Source organism: Equus caballus, chromosome 22, assembly GCF_041296265.1.
Source record: "Equus caballus isolate H_3958 breed thoroughbred chromosome 22, TB-T2T, whole genome shotgun sequence".
NCBI classification, from domain to species: domain Eukaryota; kingdom Metazoa; phylum Chordata; class Mammalia; order Perissodactyla; family Equidae; genus Equus; species Equus caballus.
Genome location: NC_091705.1, coordinates 35,996,666 through 36,013,321, shown reverse-complemented (window position 1 = coordinate 36,013,321; position 16,656 = coordinate 35,996,666). Strand labels below are relative to the sequence as shown.

Sequence of the window (16,656 nt, the reverse complement as noted above, 5' to 3'; positions counted from 1 at the left end):
ACAACCAAAAATGTCTCCAGATATTGCCACATGCCTCCTGGGAAGAAAAACATCGCTGGTGGAGAACCACTGCTTCATTCCTACTGACAGCACTCCATCACTCTAGGTCATACAACTGTCATCTCTCACCTAGACTCAGCATCAGCCTCTTCCTGGACTCCCTGCCTTTGTTCTCTCTGCATTTAGCCTATCCACATTAGAAGCCAGAGTGAATCTTCAGAAAAGATGAGCTAACCATGTCCCTCCTTTACTCAAAACCCTTTGGTGGCTCCTCATTGCCCTCGGGACACACTCCAAACTCTTCAACATGGCTTCCAAAGCCCACCACAGTCTGCTTCAGGCCAGCCACTCCAACATCATTGCTTGACCCTCCTTCCTTTGCACTATGCCCCAGTCATACCAAATTACTTGTGATTGGAAGAACATAATAGGCTCTTCTGTGTCTGCATGCTTTTAGGCAAGATGCTCTTCTATCTCTTATTCCCCTAGTATAACCAAAAATCTCTTCTTTATCCTTCAAAACCCTTCTCAGAGGAGTCCAAGAAGGCTTGTCTCGCCACCTTATATACATGGTCACTCCTCCCCTGGGAGGTCTCTGCTCATTGAATGCACCTCTATACATATCATAATTTATCTGCTAATACATCTTTCTCTGCCGTTAGACTCCTTGAGGCCAAGGACTGGGACTTATTTATGTTGTGTTTCTGGTACTTAGCACAGTGCTAGGCACTTAGTATGTGCTTAGTGAATACTTGTTAAACCGATCACTTTCTTCCCTACTAGGTGGCAAGGTACTCCAAGGCTCCTTTTCCTCACTACTGTTCCATGATCCCAAGGACAGAACACAGCCCAGAGCAGGTGCTCAACTAGAACTGATTGAATTTATCTGAATCCCAAGGACATACCCTTAATCCTAACTGTTTAACCCACAATCCCTGAAGCATTCCCTGGACACCAGCCCTCTTGCCTCCCCCAGACCTTTGATGAGGCCACTGGCAGCACCAGGAATGCCCTGGATCTCCGTGACATTGTTTCGGGTGAAGTACTCATCACAGGTGGCATTGAGGAAGCGGGAGGAGCAGAAAAGGCCCCAGAGCCGTGTGGTCACCGTCTCATTTCCTTCCCAAGCTAGCTTGGCACAGACATCAAAGCCATGGCGAGACAGTGTGCGGTTCCCCAGGAGGCAAATCCTAGGGAGAGAAACAAGGAAGGAAGATGGGGAGGGACATAACCTCGCCCTGGCTTCACAGTAGAACTGCCAGAGGAGCTCAAAAAGACACAGATGCCAGGGCCCCAAATCCAGAGGTTCTGATTTAATTGGGATGGAGCCCAGAATCAGTGTTTTTTCAAAGCTGCCCAAAGTGATTCCTTCCAGTTTGCAGCCTGGGCAGAGAACCACTGCCTTAGTGCAATGCTATGTTTCAGAACCATGGACAGCAGTCTCCGTGCAGCCTTTCCAGGCAGAGGGATGCAGAGAGGGGCAGCACCCACAGACACCTGAGCCCCTAGACCCTCTCTTCTACGTCCTTTCCCATGATAGAGAAGGTGTTTAAAACTAAGAGGTTGTCCCATTCCAGGAGGTTGTCCCATCCAGGAAATGTTTCCCTAACACAGCGTTCATCCCTTCAAAAATCATTCCACTTGGTTCCTTCTAAGTCCACCCCACCAGCAAGCAGTCGACCCTCACCAGGGAAACTGTGCCCACCCCAGAAACGTTACTCCACCCTAAAGAGATTGCCCCCAAACCAGGAGAGATTTTCCCTCCCAAGACAGGTTGCTCTGAATCCACAACCACCCCAATTCTGAGAGATGGGGAGGAGGAGGTTGGCAGAGACTGGTGTGCAGACCAGGCCAGGGAGGAGGAGGACAATGCCTTAGGCTCAGAGCAGCAGCACTTACGGGAAGTTGGGCGGGTCAAAGGCAGATTTGATGACCCCAGCATAAATGGCCAGGATGGAGAGGATGACACAGCCCAGGAAGACAAGGGCAAACTTGTTGACATACTTGACGCCCACAAATACCACAGTGGCCATGCAGGTGAGCACACAGGTGCCATACACACGCATATTGTTCAACATGGCTGCTGCCTCCCCGCTGGCATCTTCTGCCTTAAAAATGGCCATAGCTGGGAAGAGGTAAGCCTGTGGGAAAGGGGCAAGGAGGTCAGGTAAGTAACCCAGGAAGAACCAACTGAGAATCAACCCAAGAAATAACCTGAAGTGCAGGCAGGGCTTTGGAAAAAACACACTCATCACAGCACATTTACAGTAGTGCAAGACTGGAAATGACATCCAATGATAGCGGAATGGGTAAGGAAGTCCTGGTCTATCCTATCAGGACTTTTATATAGTCACTAAAAACGATATTGCAAAGATGTTCAGAGCGATTATTAGTTTCTATTATTTTTATCAGGTATAATTCTTAATGATTATTTATCATTTTTATTATTTCTAATAGAAAGGTAGAAATAAATTAGACAATCATGACTAGAGGATTGGGTGAATAAATCACGATATTTCCATATAGACAATGGAGCTGTTGAAAAGGATAATACAGATTTATATGAACTGACTCAAAGAGCTATCCATGTTATATTAGATAAAAACAATCACGTTTTTAAAAAAGAATATGTCTTATGATCTCATTTTTGTAAATATGTATGTGTACTTATATGTGAATGTGTACACATATATGTGTATATATGTCTGTGTGTACACCAAAATGTTAACAGTGGTTTTCCCTGAATGGTGCAAAAGTAGATAATCTTTATTCTTTTTGCACATCTGTATTTCCTATAATTTCTATACTCAATACTAATGGTTATATTCTTACAAAAGTTATTCTCACTTGTAAATGATACTTACAAAGAGAATTTGGGGTTATTTTGGGGAATCTATAGAGTTATATTTTACAAAGACAGAATACAATATTTCATAAAAAAACAAAAGCTAGAAGGAAATACACCAAAATGTTAATGATGATTTTCTTCAGGTGATTGATATTTTTCCAACTTTAGGCAATGGGCAGAACTGCTTTTATAATAATTTTTAAATTATTTAATTTTGTAAAAGTCCCAGAGATCTATTGTTATTCTCTCATAATTTGGTTTCTCAGGTCTGTTATTCCCCATCCCTCCTCTCTGCCCCAGTACCCCTCATTGGGCCCCCAAACCAGAAGCTGTGACATCTTTTAGTTCTAGTTCTCAAGGCAGCGTGGCAGAGTGGACAAGCACTGGCTTTGGCACAGAAAGACACAGGTTCATATCCCTTCCACACGTTCCTTAAACTCTCTGGACCTTGCCTTCCTCTTCTGTAAAATGGGGACATCTTCTAACTTGTGGGAGCATTGTGGGGATAAAATAAAATGAACCATTGCAGGCCATGGGGCCTGGATAGAGTAGGGGCTTGGGAAATATCAGCCCCACTTCCTACACACAACAAACCCTCTTCAGCTCCCACTTCCTCCTGGAGGGGCAGGAAGATGGAAGTCAGCAGCCATCTCCTTCAGACACTGTCCAGCAACCTGACTTCTCATCAGTCACTACTCACACATCTCTTTACTCGGCTCCCTCATATCCTTTGTCTCTTTTGCAGTCGGCCAGCCATCAGCCCTCTACAGTTAACATTCACAGGGTACTTAGCACAATCCCTGGCACATGGTAGGTAATCACAGATGGTAGCTATTGTGTGACATTACCATTATTATTTCTACCATGATTTTACTATTATCGACCCACCTCTGCCACTTGGTAGCTGAGTGACCTTGAGCAAGTCATTTCACCTCTCTGAGCTTCTCATTTGTAAAATAGGCATAATAAGCCTTAGGAGATTCAATATAATGACTGTAAAGCACTTGGAACTCTGCTGAGAGCACAGTGGGTGCCTGATAAACGACAGCTGTTCGTGTTACATAATTATTGTATCTCGTCTCCCCAACTAGACTGTAAACTCATTAGATAAAACGATGTCTGATTTCCCTTTGGCCTACTGAGTGGCCCAGCCTATAGGAGGTGTCCAGGGAGCACAGGTCAACTGACTGACAGCCTGGGACCCCACACCTCCTCCTCGGCCCCTCTCACCAGCAGGATTTCGATGGTGCCCAGGATGTACATGGCCCCAGCAAAGGTAGTGCCCAAGTAGAAGCAGAGGCCCACGGCGCCCCCAAACTCTGGGCCCAGAGACCTGGAAATCATGTAGTAGGAGCCGCCAGCTGCAGAAAGAACCTAGTATCAGCGAGAGAGGTCCGAGGGGCACTGGGCTGCCGTAGGGAGTGAGGGGGGCTCAGGGTCAGAGGTGGGAAGGGAGTTGTGCTGGGTCTTTGAGCCTTGGAGGCTGCAGCCCCAGGACTGGAGGGAGACTCAGCCAGCCATTCTGAGTGGATTTTGCAGCACTAATTACCATGTTGCTAATTACCCCTCTAAGGAGGTCATGGCTCAGAAAATAGGATAATGTAGAGAAGGGTCTCAGGCAAAAGGAGATCTTGCATTTCCCTATTCAACACCATCAAATGCCTCCCTCCCTTCCCCTCACACAGCTGCCCCCGCCTACCCCAAAAACATCATAGCCCAGCTCCCAGGTCTGCAATATTGCCTTTCTTGGGTCCTGATGGCCCCCAAAGCCCAGGGTACTGTCCCTCCTTCCAACTCTCCAGGCTCCCCCACCAACCATCCAGGCCCCTTTCCCCTCCAAGAAGCCCCAGTCACATACCAGGTACAACACCATTGGTTGCAATTGCACTCATGGAGATGGCCGTGAGCATCGTCTGTGAGGAGAGAGATCATTACAGTGGTGGCTGGGCTGGGGGCCGCAGTGGCCTGGGTAGGGGCCAAACCTTATGCCCCATAAACACCCGCCAGGCCCACAAGTCCTCTTCCGCTGAGCTTCTCCCTGGTCCTGTTCCAACTTCTACTTCTGCCAAGTTCTTCTTGTCAAGAAAACCTCTTATTCACCATGCACATGGAAGAAACACAAGCTAAAGCACCAGAGAGCTCTGGAAATCCCAGCTTGGCCTCTGACCAGCTGTCTGACCTGAGACAAGTCACTTTGGATCTCCAAGCCTCAGTTTCTCCATCTATAAAACAGGTGTACCAGCTTGAGCACTGGCTACCTCACGTGCAGAGGTGGCTCAAGGGTCGTGTGTGAGGAAATGTAAACAAGGCAAGAAGTAGGTGTTTAGTGAATATTTGACCTTTTAGAAAGGATGGGAAGAATTCATTTACTAAGCTGCTTGTCACACCTAATCTCATTTTTTGTGAGTCTAGACCTACCGAAACGCTAACTATCGGGGATTATTGGTGAATTTTATTTTGCACACCTGTCTTTTTCATCAATGAATCTGCATTAATACACACAAACACACATAGATCCAGGTGAAACCTGGTTAATAGCCGTCAGGGACCAGCCTGTGAGATACAGGAAGGACCAGTCAAACCTAATTTACTCTCAAAGATCATATGCAGGGGTTCCTATAAAAAGCTCAGGTCTTATGCTCACCCCCCAGGTCCCACTCAGCCCCAGCTGTGAGGGGTGGGAGAAGGGAGGGTGTCACTCACACAGGAGCAGCAGATGAAGACCATGCAGAAGGACTCCATGATGCCTGCGATGCCCACGACCCAAGTGAGTCGCAGGAAGAGAATGACACCAAAGATGTTCTGCAGGCACGGTAGATACACGCCCATGAAGGTGCCCATGCGTGGAGCCTGCCAGGGAGGCCAGCGTCAGTTTCTGCAGCCCCTAATCACCACCAACACTCCAGGTCCACTCCTCTTCTCCTGGTTCTCCATCCCCCACTTCCTCTCCTCTCCATCCTCATCCCTTCATCCCTCTTCCCTCTGATTTTTATCACCTTTGACCCCTCCCCTCCTGCTCCCATCTCCCAATCTCCATGCCTCCATTATGTATTCTTCAAACCAACCCGTCTCTCCTCCTTTTCTCTATCCCTCATCTCTCATCCCTTCCCCTCCCTCAGCCCCCAACTCATATCCCTCTGCCTCCATCATCATCCCTTCATCTGAATCCGTTTTCCCTACGTCCTTTCTCCCATCCATCCCTCCTTCCTCCTTCATCCCTTATTCTCCAAGGCCCTCACCTGTACTGGCTTCTTTTTTCCACCCTCGTTGTTTTCTGCCTCTTCATGCTCTCTACTTCCCTGAGGCAGGTTGGTGTAGTTGGCCAGGCCACTGAGCAGGGAGGACACCATAGGGCTGGTGTCCATCTCTTCCTGTGGAGGGAGGGTGGCAGTGTTAGCACACAGTGGCCTAGGGGAGACGGTGGGGTAAGCTAGATGGTAGGATGCAGAGAGAGATGCGGATAGGTAGGGAAAACCACCGAGGCTGAGAAAGAGGATAGTGAGATAAAGAGAGGGAAGAAGGGGGATGCAGGGTAAAGGGAAGAAGAAGGAAGGATGGGGGGGGTGCTCAAGAAAGAAGGTGGACCTGAGGGAGAGATGGAGAAGAGGGCACTGTTCCCTAGGGAGGGAGGGAGCAGCTGATGCATGGGGAGATGAACCATGAGTAGGACCAACACCCTATCAACCCACCTCAAACAGGGCCATGTTTTTGCCATCATATTCCTTTCCCTTCTCTGTGTCCGTGCTGTTGATGAAGGGACTGCTCTCCTTGGGGTTACCATCACCTGAGAAGGCAGAAGAGTCAGGGGTCTGGTTGTCCTCTATCTGCCTAGGCCAATACAGCTGTGTGGCCACTTTAATTCTCTGAATCTCAGTTTGCACATCAGAAAAATGGAGCTAATACTACCTCCCTTGCAGAATTTTAGTTGACAACATGTATAAAGAGCCTAGTACACCCTAGCACACCTGGCATGTACTAGGTATTTAATGAATGTATGAGTACTTCCTTGTACTTGGAGTCCTACTTTATTTACCAGGGTACCCTAGACTCTCCAGGGTCCCCTCCTTGACCATAACCAGGCCTATCCTGGTATTCTGGGGTGCAAGTACACTCTTTCCTGGGGGGGAGGCACAGAACACTATAGCCCAAGCCCCAAGGATGCTCCACCTCTTAGAAAAGTGACCCCTTTTGGCATCTCCTATGCCCCTCATTCATCTTCAGTCAACACGTATTTACTGGATGTCTACTATATGCCAATATGGGCACGGGGAGGTGAAGGAATAAAATACAGAATAAGACACCATCCCTGCCCTCAGGGATCCCAAAGGCAGGGGAGATGAACCAGTAGCCAAGAACTTTTAGCCCACAGTGGTAAGTTCTGTGATAGAGATGAATAAGGGACTGTGGGAACACAAGAGAGACATTCAGCGCAGCCTGGGAGGTCACGGAAGGCTTCCCAGAGGAAGTGATGTGTCGGCTGAGAACCAAAGGATGAGTAAGAGCTGGACTGGGAGGGAGGCTGGAAGGCGTTCCAGGCAGATAGAGCCACAGAACAGCATGTCCGATGGCCCAGAGGTGAGAGTGAGCACAGTGTGTTAGAGATGCTGAAAGAAGCTTGATCTGGCTGGAGTCTGAGGAAGGGGCACGCAGGGTGGAGGGGTGCACTGAAGGATGAGGAGTGGCATGTGAAAAGATGAGCCTGGGAAGGTAAATGTGTTCTGGGTCCTTAAACAATGAGCAGCTATGTTAAAGATTTTGGACCTCATCCAGAGGACAATGGGAAGTCATTGAAGAGTTTCAGCCAAAGGAGTGCCATGAACAGAGCTGTATTTTAAAGCAATCGCTCTGGCCTTTACATGGAGAATATAGAAGCTAGTTATGGACTTTCAGTAATCCATGCAAGGGCTAATGGTGACCCAGACCAGAGCAGTGCAGGACAATGAATGGACTCAGGAATTATTGGCACATATTTTTATGCCAGATGTTTGGAGATGGAGGAAGGAGGAATCCAGGATAATGCCTACGGTTTCTAGCACAAGTAAATGGGTAGATGCTAGTGCTTTTCAATAAATGAGGAAAAGGAGGAGACTAAGAGTGGGGATGATGTTGAATTTGGTCAAATGTGAGGCACTATAGGACACTCAAGTGAATATGTCCAGTAGCCACTTGATATATGGATCACTCTGAGACCCAGGAGAGAGGCTGGGCGGGGGAAAGAGATGAGGTTAACCCATGAAAAGTTGTGCAGGAAGTGTGTGAAACCATGCACTGGATGAGATCACCCAAGGAGAAAAGTGTCCTGGACATGGAATGGGTCCTTTCAAAGAGATCCAAGGGACTCCCATAGGCACATTCCCTTGGCTCCAGCCATCACACTTTCTCAGTTCCAGGACTGAATCCCAGTTGTTGACATCTCTCTGGACCCTGAAGAAACTCCCCCATGACCAAATCCCAAGGGAAGTTGGGGCCCTATATTCTGAATTTCCTGTCCCATCCTCTCTTGACATCTCTCTCTCTCTCTCTCCATTTCAATCTGTCCAAATCCTCCCCATCTTTCCCCTCCCTACCTCCTGGAAACCTTCCTTAGTTTCCCAGCCAGGGTCCATTCCCAGAGCATGACCTGTTATAAATCCAATCTCATCTGTCTCAAAACTGTGGAAGGGAGAAGAAGGGATCCGTCACCTGCTCAGGGGAAATCCACCATGCCCTGTCTCCTGCCACCACCTTCACCTCACCAATCAAGCCAGGAACTCCTGGTCCCCACAGAGGGGGCCACCACCAGCTCTTCCTTTTCCTCACACATGTGAGTTCCTGGAAATAGCATACCCATACTCCCAGTGGGAACCTGGCATATAATAGTTGCTCAGGAAGAACTCTTTGGAGGTAAATTCCCCCATCCTCCCTTCCTGACCCCAGAGTCTCAGAAGAGCTGTCTGGGGCCTGAGAACAGGAGAAATAAAAGTGAGATGGGTTCCTCCTCCTTTTAAAATGCTGACAAGATGCCTCATGTTCTCACCACATTATGGTGGGAACTAGAGGGCCTGAAGGGGGATGAGATGAGAAGGAATTTCTTAATGGTTAAGAAAAAGAGGCTGGAGTCAAGGAGATTTGGGTTCTAGTCCCAGCTTCACGGGCTGTGTCTACACATTGGGCAAGTCACTTCAACTCTCTACTCAGTTTCCTCCTTTGCAAAGGAGTAATAATCATTAACTCATAGGGCTGTTGTGGGGATTAAACAAAATTATGCCTATTGGGTGTGCCTGGTACATAAGTGTAGCTATTGCTGCTACTATTACAATTATGACTATTATTAATATACGTGGTGCCCCACCCAGCCTGGGCTCCCCATCCCACACCAGCCACAAGATTTAGGGGCCCTGTGTCCTGTGCGGCTGGGTCCCTCTCCCCCGGCGTCTGCTCTTAGGGCCAGGACAACCAAACACGAGAGCCCTTCCCCTCTGCCTTTCACGCCCCCTCCCAAGCCTCTCCTCCGTCCTGTGGGCCCGGGGTGCATGCGGGACGGGAAGGGGGCGTCCTGGCCAGAGACCCGGCATCTAGGCAGCCCCGAGCCGGTCTCCATGGCGACCGCGCGGGCAGAGAGCGCAGCGCAGAGCCGAGCCGGCCACGCGCCCGCAGCCGCTTATGTAACGCGGCGCGCAACGCGGAGCCAGACTCTGAGCCGGATCCCCGCCAAGAGATGAGGGCAGGGGAGGGGGCAGCTCGACATGCTCGTCCTGAGCCCTGCCTTTCCACCTGCCGTCTGGACGGGACGCCAGGCTCCCGGCCTCGTCTGCCAGGGCTGATTTCGTCCCCTCCCTGGAACGCCAGGCGCTCTGGTTGAGGGGGAGGGAATGAGCTTCATGAGTTCAAGGAGCAGGACTGCGAAGGGGGAACTCGCCCTGATTCCCCAGAGCCAGGAGTCAGGGTGATGGGGGAGCGCCGAGTGGCGCGCGAGAGAGGCAGGGCCAGACTGAGGCTGAGCCCTCTCCGCCCCCGCCCCCGCCCCCTGGGAGCTCTCAGCCCGAATCGGCTTTCAATTAAGCTGCAGCGGCCAGAGCTCCAGGGGAGGAAAGAGGCGAGCGGAGCCGGCTAAGGAGCCTCCCCCGGGGGCCTGGGGCCAGGCCTGAGGGAATCCCCAAACCGTATTGGGGTAGTGGGGGAGGCGTCAGACGCCAAGGGGAAAGGAGACCTGGGGGCCAGAGACAATATCCTAGGGTTCCTCTTTAGTCCAGAGGAGCCCTCTTACGCGGGCCGTTCCCACCTTCCCGAGGTCAGCACTCAAGCCCACTACTACATCCCCAAGAATCTAGGATCAGAGATGCCAGGGGTTCTCAGTCTGATGGTCCCTATTCCTTCAAGCCCAGCAGGTCCTTACAGCCCCTACCACCATCTCCAGGCGCCGCTGGAACCCAAAACGCTTGACCTGGGTCCTGGCCACTCTTCAAAGTCCTGGACTCAATATAGAGCAAGAAGGTCTCCAGATAGGCCCGCTACACTCAGAGCCTAGAATTAATGGGGAGGGGCTAAAACTGAAGGGGGTTCAGTTCTACTTCTGCTTCACACACATAGATGCCTCTCTTCTAAGCCTCCTGAGACCCCATGGAAATCCCAAGGCCCAGTAAGGCGCCAAACTCAGGGTAGAGAAAGTAGGGGCTGGGGTGATCAGAACATACCCCGTGTCGGGGGGAGCAGAGAGATTATCTCTCAGGCTGAGGCTCCATCCTCAGAGTGGAGGCATCTGAAGGGGATCCCAGATGGAAATGACCCCCCTTCGTTCTCCGGGCACCGTGTCAGGATGCCTGGCATTGCTGCAGACTCGACTTTGCCAAACCCCCTCCCCCACAAGACTAAGCCTACTGGGGAGGGGGGCAGCTGTGGGATGAGGCGACCCCAGGGTCACTGTGGAGATGGATGAGCTGGCCAACTGGTAGTTCCAACCTCTGTATACCACTCAACCCCAAGGAGGAAGAGGGGGTCTCAGACAAAGGATCAGGGACCCTGGTGTCCACAGCCTTCCCAAGCGGTCACTTGGCTCTGACTTGGATCCAGGATCTGGAGGACTTCAAGTCAAGGCTGCCCGTCCCTGGAAGACTCCGCTCTTTCAGTTCTTGAGGCCCTTTGGCCATCCCCCGGGAAGGTCTGCAGGAGTCTCGGCCCAGAGGGTCAAGTAATGCCCGGGGGAGCGTTTGAAGGCGCTGAGCGCAGACAGCCGGAGCTGGAGGCGCGCTAGTGCGCAAGGGACGCAGCGCCGCTGGAGGGTGGGGGGTGGGGGCGGCTGACAGCCGTGATGGATGGCTGAGACCGCTGGGGGGCGGCGGGGGGCCTGAGAGCCCGAGGGGGTGGCTGGCCCCGAAGACCTCGGAGCAGGGAAACCGCGGAGGAGGGCGGGGGAGAGCAGGAGCAGTGAAAGGACTTGCTCCAAGCCCCTCAGCTCCTAGCGAGTCTCCGCACCCACCGCAGCGCGTCCGCAGTGTCCGCGCCGCGGCTCCGGGGGATTCAGCCGCTGGGACCCCATTCCTGAGGCCTCGCTAGGGAAGCTAGCAGAGCTGACTAGAAAGACTCCCCTCTGCCCCGCCCTGGAAGCCTCACTGCCATCCCGGGTACCGAGAGGAAGGGGAAAGAGGGAAGGAAGAAGGATGATCTTGCTTCCCGTCCTGAATAGGAACCCACGGGGACGCGAGAGGGAAAGGGAGATTCCGCAAAGTAGAGCTGAAAATCTCGGAGGAGGTACGCTTCAGTCTGAGGTCGGACCTCAGGCAGCTTTGGGGGAGGGGGTCGAATTGCACCAAGTGTGTACCCTTAAGGAGACATCGCAGCCCGGACGGGGGTCATACGGCTCCAACCCCCCATAGGCACCTTCCCCCCACCTTTCAGCTGGAAGTGTCAGAGCGAGGGACTGCCGCAGACTGCGCCCCCCCTCCACCGCGCCGCCGGTCAACGCTCTGCGCCAGGACGCCGGGGTCCCTTGTCGGGAAAAGGAGCCCCCCTCCCGTCCGTCGAGCTCCACGTCAGCCCAATCTAGCTCTTCCATCCCCTTCCCACCGCCTCCTCCGCTTAGCTAACCCACGTCTGCCCCCGGCCGCGAGCAACGGCAAGCCCTCGGCCCCCAGCCCTGCCCCCGGGCGCGGCGCATTCCAGCACCTTGGACAGCGCCTGGCGCATTCCAATAGAGCAAGGCTCCAGGCCGCCGAGGGCGCCCACCGCCCCGGTCAATCCCAGCCTCGTCTCTGAAGGAGGCGGCCCCCTCTCTGCCTCTAACCCCAGAGCTGCCTCCTCTCCTCGCCGCCCCCTCCCTCGCCGCCCCCGGACTGCTGCTTACCGGGGTTGGCTCCCCCATCGCCGTCCTCACAGTCCGTCAGGTTGTTTAGCATGGTGGCGGCGCGGCGCCGGGCCCGGGGATGGCTGCGCCGCCTCGCCCGCGCCCCTCTGCCCGCCTTCGCTGCTCTCTCGCTCGCTCTAGCTCTCTCTCGCTCTCCGCTCCACGGAGGAAGAGGCTGCAGTGCCCGCCCGCCCGGCGCACACACACTCGCACACGGACACACGCTCACACCCGCGCGCGCCCCCTCTCAGCAGCGGCGCTGCTCACCTCATCCCGTATGCAGGAGGCGTGAGCCACTGGCGGGGTTTTGGGGGGGAGCGCGGGAGGGAGGAAGAAGAAGGGACGAGGGGCGGGCAGAGCGCGCCTGGCGGCCCCCTTGCACAAAAACTGGGGGCTGGCATGGGTGGGATGGAGGGGGCGCTGCGGGGAACGGGGGCCTCGCCTCTCTTGAGCAGACGCAGCTCCGCCCGCCCCCCACTCTCTGGCGCAGGCAGGGCCGGCACGTGGGCAGGTGCCATCCCGCGCCCTAAAAATAACGGCAGGGAACTAGGTCGCGGCCGCGGGGAGGCGGCCCCGCAGCGGCTGCCTGGCTGGGGGTCTGGGGTGACCCCTAGGGAGAAGATGAGGGGACTGAAGCAGCAGGGGTGGGGCGCCATGGTATATGAGTCCCTGGGGAGCCTGTCAGCAAAGCTGGGAGTAAGTGGAGAACCAGACCCTCTCCTACATTGCTGTTCAGGAGGTTGGAACTAGGGGTGTATAGAGGCCAGAGCCCTTAACTGAAGCACTGTGCTGCCCCCAGGGTTGTTCAGGGTCACTGGGCTGAACTGTCTGGCTCATCCTATCTTAAAATGGGAGGAGTGGAGCCTGAGGAGTTGCAGCAAACCCTCTCACTGTGCTTAGACTGACACAACTCCTAGCATCTCACCTCAAGACAAATCCCTGGAGTCCACAGACAAGGACCCTCCGACTGTGGAGTGACCCTGCGAAGGAGACCTGGCGAGGAGAGAAGGCAGCAGCGAGGTTCCAGGGAGTACTGACTCCCCATCGGACATGGTGCAGACTCTAGAGAGGGCAGGTTGGTCAAGGCTGGCTAGGGACAGAACGGGGGAGGGGAGAATGAGGCCGCCTGTCAGTTTGGTACCAGATTTTCTCCTGGGGCGGGAGAGTCTAATCCCCTAATCCAGGATTGCTTTCTGAGGATTCCAGAGCCGACATGCTCTCTGTGTTCCTCCCCGTCCCCTGCCACCAGTCCCCCAGATGCTTGATTTTTCTGGGACCACTCAGCACCCCTAGAACCCAGGCTTGAGCCAGTAGTGGAGACATTTTAGGAAGCAGCATCAGAGGTTTGGACCCTTTGAGTCTCTGAAAGGTCTAAACATCCAAGAGTGAGAGTAGATTAAGGGGAAATGATTTGCAGACTCACTCTAGCCCCTACTGGCCCTCTAAGTTCCAGGAAAGTTCTAGGGCTGGAGGGGATCATGTCAATCATCTTATCTAATGCACAGCTTTCATTTTACAGATGAAAAAGCTAAGGCCCAAAGAAGAGAAATGATTCCCTGTGGTCACAATGCCAGTGACTGGCAGAACTTGGTCTGTAATCCAGTTTGCTTTATTTCAATTTAAGATGCTACTCCTCAACATAACCTCTTTTTAAACTGGTCCTGCCTCCAATAGAAGGGTACAAGGATGCAGTCATATCTAAACCGCCCAGCAGCCTCTGATTCTTGACTACTAAAAAAGGAACAGGGACTGGGTCTGAGATGAGGTTTCTCCCTTTTCTTGTGGTCAGGCTTCAGGGCTGCAGGACTGGAGCAGCCTCTTGGCTCGCAACTGAAGGTGGGCCCAGAAAACCTTCAAAGGTCCTAAAAAGCCGTCTATATGACTGGAGAACCAGTTATAGGATTTGATGCTTCTGAACCACGGACAGGGCCCACCACACAGAGTCTGTTGTATACATTTGGCAGTGCTTTCAGATTGGGTCAACCATGGAGTCTTGGGCTGGTGACAAAAGGGGCCCGTGAGGGATCCACCAATAAAATATCACAGCCACTGGGTTTTGCGGACCCTCAAAGGACTCTGGAGGATGGAGAGCTGGCTATTCAGACAAGGTGTGAGAATGGGTCTTCTTGGCTCTCCCAGAGAGAAAACCATGAAAATGGTGAGATGAATTTGGACCGGTGACAAGAGTTCAAAGGATAGAAGGTGGGTAGGCCAGTGTTCAAGAATTTCCAAGCACTCCACTACACACATACCACCACGAACAGCACTATGATTTTCCACTACTCTGCAGAGACAGGTAACGTAGTAAAATATGTAGTACGTTTATCTGAGAAGTGCTGCGAAGTAAATTAGGTGCTGGTATTTTTCAGCAATCCCAGGTCTGGGATGTTCCCCTGGGGGTATTTCCCTTCATTTGTGGTCCACAGTCCTGGCCACGCAGGGGCTGAGCCCACCCACAGGGGAACCTAGATCCCAAGGGAGTATAGGTGAAGGCAGGAATGATTCCTCTTCCCCTGGGTATCCCACCTGTGCATCCTCACCAGCGCTCCCGTCTCACTAGGTGTCTGGTATTCAGGAGATAGTGATGCTATCCTGTCCTCTGCCCCAAAACTCTCTATCTCTGGGCAAAACTGATTTCCTCTCTCTGGCCTTCAGTATCTCCATCTGTAAAATGAGAGGGTTAGGCTGCATAATCCATGAGACTTTTTCCCACTCTGAAAACTCCTAGTGCTCCCTCCATTTATCTCAGACTAAAGCCATGAAGCCCTTCCTGAGGAGCCCACACCAAGTAAGGAGCCAGTCCCAAGGGGAGACCCCAGACCCTCAATTCACATCGCCCACCCCTCAAGGAGACTGGTCCCTATTCTGGCCTCAGGCCAACCCTCTGCAGTGAAGCTTTGAGAAAACACGTTGCAGGCACCTCCTACACTGCCAGCCTGGCCTTGGCCAGTAGGCTCACCAGTAAGGTGACCCTCAGCCCTGAGCCCCAGGAAAATGGCTGCCAGCTCAGCACCCCATCCCCACCCAGAGGCCTAGGAAGAGCTGGGGCTAAGGGAACCCTCTCAGTAAGCCCACACAAGATGCAGAGCTGGGCAGCGTCCTCTTTCTGAACTCTGAGTCTCTAATACTCATCCCCCTTCCCACCTTATGCTTCTCAGAGAGAAAAAAGTTCAGAGAAGCTGCCTCCTAAGTATCAGGATTTGGAAACTGGAAGCAATTTTATGAATTATTTTTTACCACTCCCCATTTCTGGGGAAATTAGAGTCTAGAAATGGAAAGGACAAATTTTCTTTATGGGGTGTACTTGTGAGGACTAGAATCCAGCTCCCTGAGCTCCAGCCCAGGGTTCCATCCACTGAACCAGGATCCGGGGCTGTTTGGAGGAAGCTGGAGGCACCTGACGGGGTCCTCTTTCCATGGGAGACAGGCATAGTGTTCCTCCTAGTGGCTCAATCTCTATCCATTCTGATCTCCATGTAGCCCCCACAACCTAACCCACCCACCCCCAGCTCTGACTTTACAGAGCCAAGGCCCTGAACTCCTTCCTGCACTCTTCTCTCCCCGACCTGCATGCCCTGTCCTCCAGCCCCAAAACCCTCACACTGAATTGATGACTCCAGAGCACAGCCTACCCCACACACACAGGGCTCGCCGCAGAGCACGTCAACCACCATCGTCTCCGTGGTAACCAGGGGCTTAATTAACAGGCTGCAGCCCCGTCACCATGGCAATGGCACCCCAACAGCTCCCCATTCCCCTACAGATTCAGCCCATCTTCCTTCTTTCTCCATTTGGACCCCCTTCTGACTGCACCCACCCCCCACCGCTACCCCACCTGGAGAGCTGGTACCCACAGATCGCTCTGGTTCATTGAGAAGAGGGGAGGGGAGATGAGGAGGATGAGAGAGAGAGAGAGAGAGAGAGAGAGAGCAGCCCATCACCATGGCAACGGCAGCCCTGTTCATAACCAGTTTGTTGCCATGGAGATTCCCAGGGCTCACCTTGGGCTGAGGTATTGGGCAATGAGTTTCTGAGTCCTGGCTTGAGGAGGGGGTGACTGGAGAACTTCTTGCACAAGTAGAAGATCTCTAGATCCAGTAGTTATACCAATAACTCAGTGTCATTCTTCCAAATTTACAGATAGAGAGACTGAAACATGAGGTTTGGGTATGGGGGAAGCAGAGAACTTCACTCTACTAGATCATCAAAGAATCTTAGCATTTTTATGGCTAGAAAGACCCTCAGATAGTTTCCTGTTTAACTCCTTTATAATACAGATAGGACAATTGAGGCCCAGAGAGGGGAAGCAATGTGCTCAAGGCCACACCACAGAGCCTGAATTAGAGTATGGATGGGCTATATTGTGGTCTTGCTCCATTCCTGTGGCATAAGCTGACTCCCTCTCACTCCATGGGGACACATCCCAACTCTTGTTAGTCTGAACCCAGACATTGGGTTTCCCTAGGGAGCCCTTGTCCACTTCCCCATG

The 16,656-nt window shown here is 52.6% G+C and overlaps 1 protein-coding gene across 4 annotated transcripts in view; it reads right to left on the bottom strand.

Moving 5' to 3' along the window:
• The window catches only part of SLC12A5 (solute carrier family 12 member 5), a 36,616-nt gene that overhangs the window by 17,300 nt on the left and 2,660 nt on the right, over positions 1–16,656 (bottom strand). For 2 of the 4 annotated variants that reach the window (XM_023626637.2, XM_070247834.1), the window contains exons 1-8: positions 12,168–12,457; positions 6,538–6,632; positions 6,088–6,219; positions 5,552–5,698; positions 4,707–4,761; positions 4,079–4,209; positions 1,900–2,141; positions 979–1,190 (exon numbers count right to left, since the gene is read on the bottom strand). In XM_023626637.2, the coding sequence (XP_023482405.1) occupies positions 979–1,190; positions 1,900–2,141; positions 4,079–4,209; positions 4,707–4,761; positions 5,552–5,698; positions 6,088–6,219; positions 6,538–6,632; positions 12,168–12,219 (1,066 nt within the window). In that variant the 5' untranslated portion in view covers positions 12,220–12,457. Of the gene's footprint in view, positions 1–978; positions 1,191–1,899; positions 2,142–4,078; positions 4,210–4,706; positions 4,762–5,551; positions 5,699–6,087; positions 6,220–6,537; positions 6,633–12,167; positions 12,458–16,656 lie in introns of those variants that run through there. The other 2 variants (XM_023626635.2, XM_023626636.2) reach the window with 1 other exon arrangement.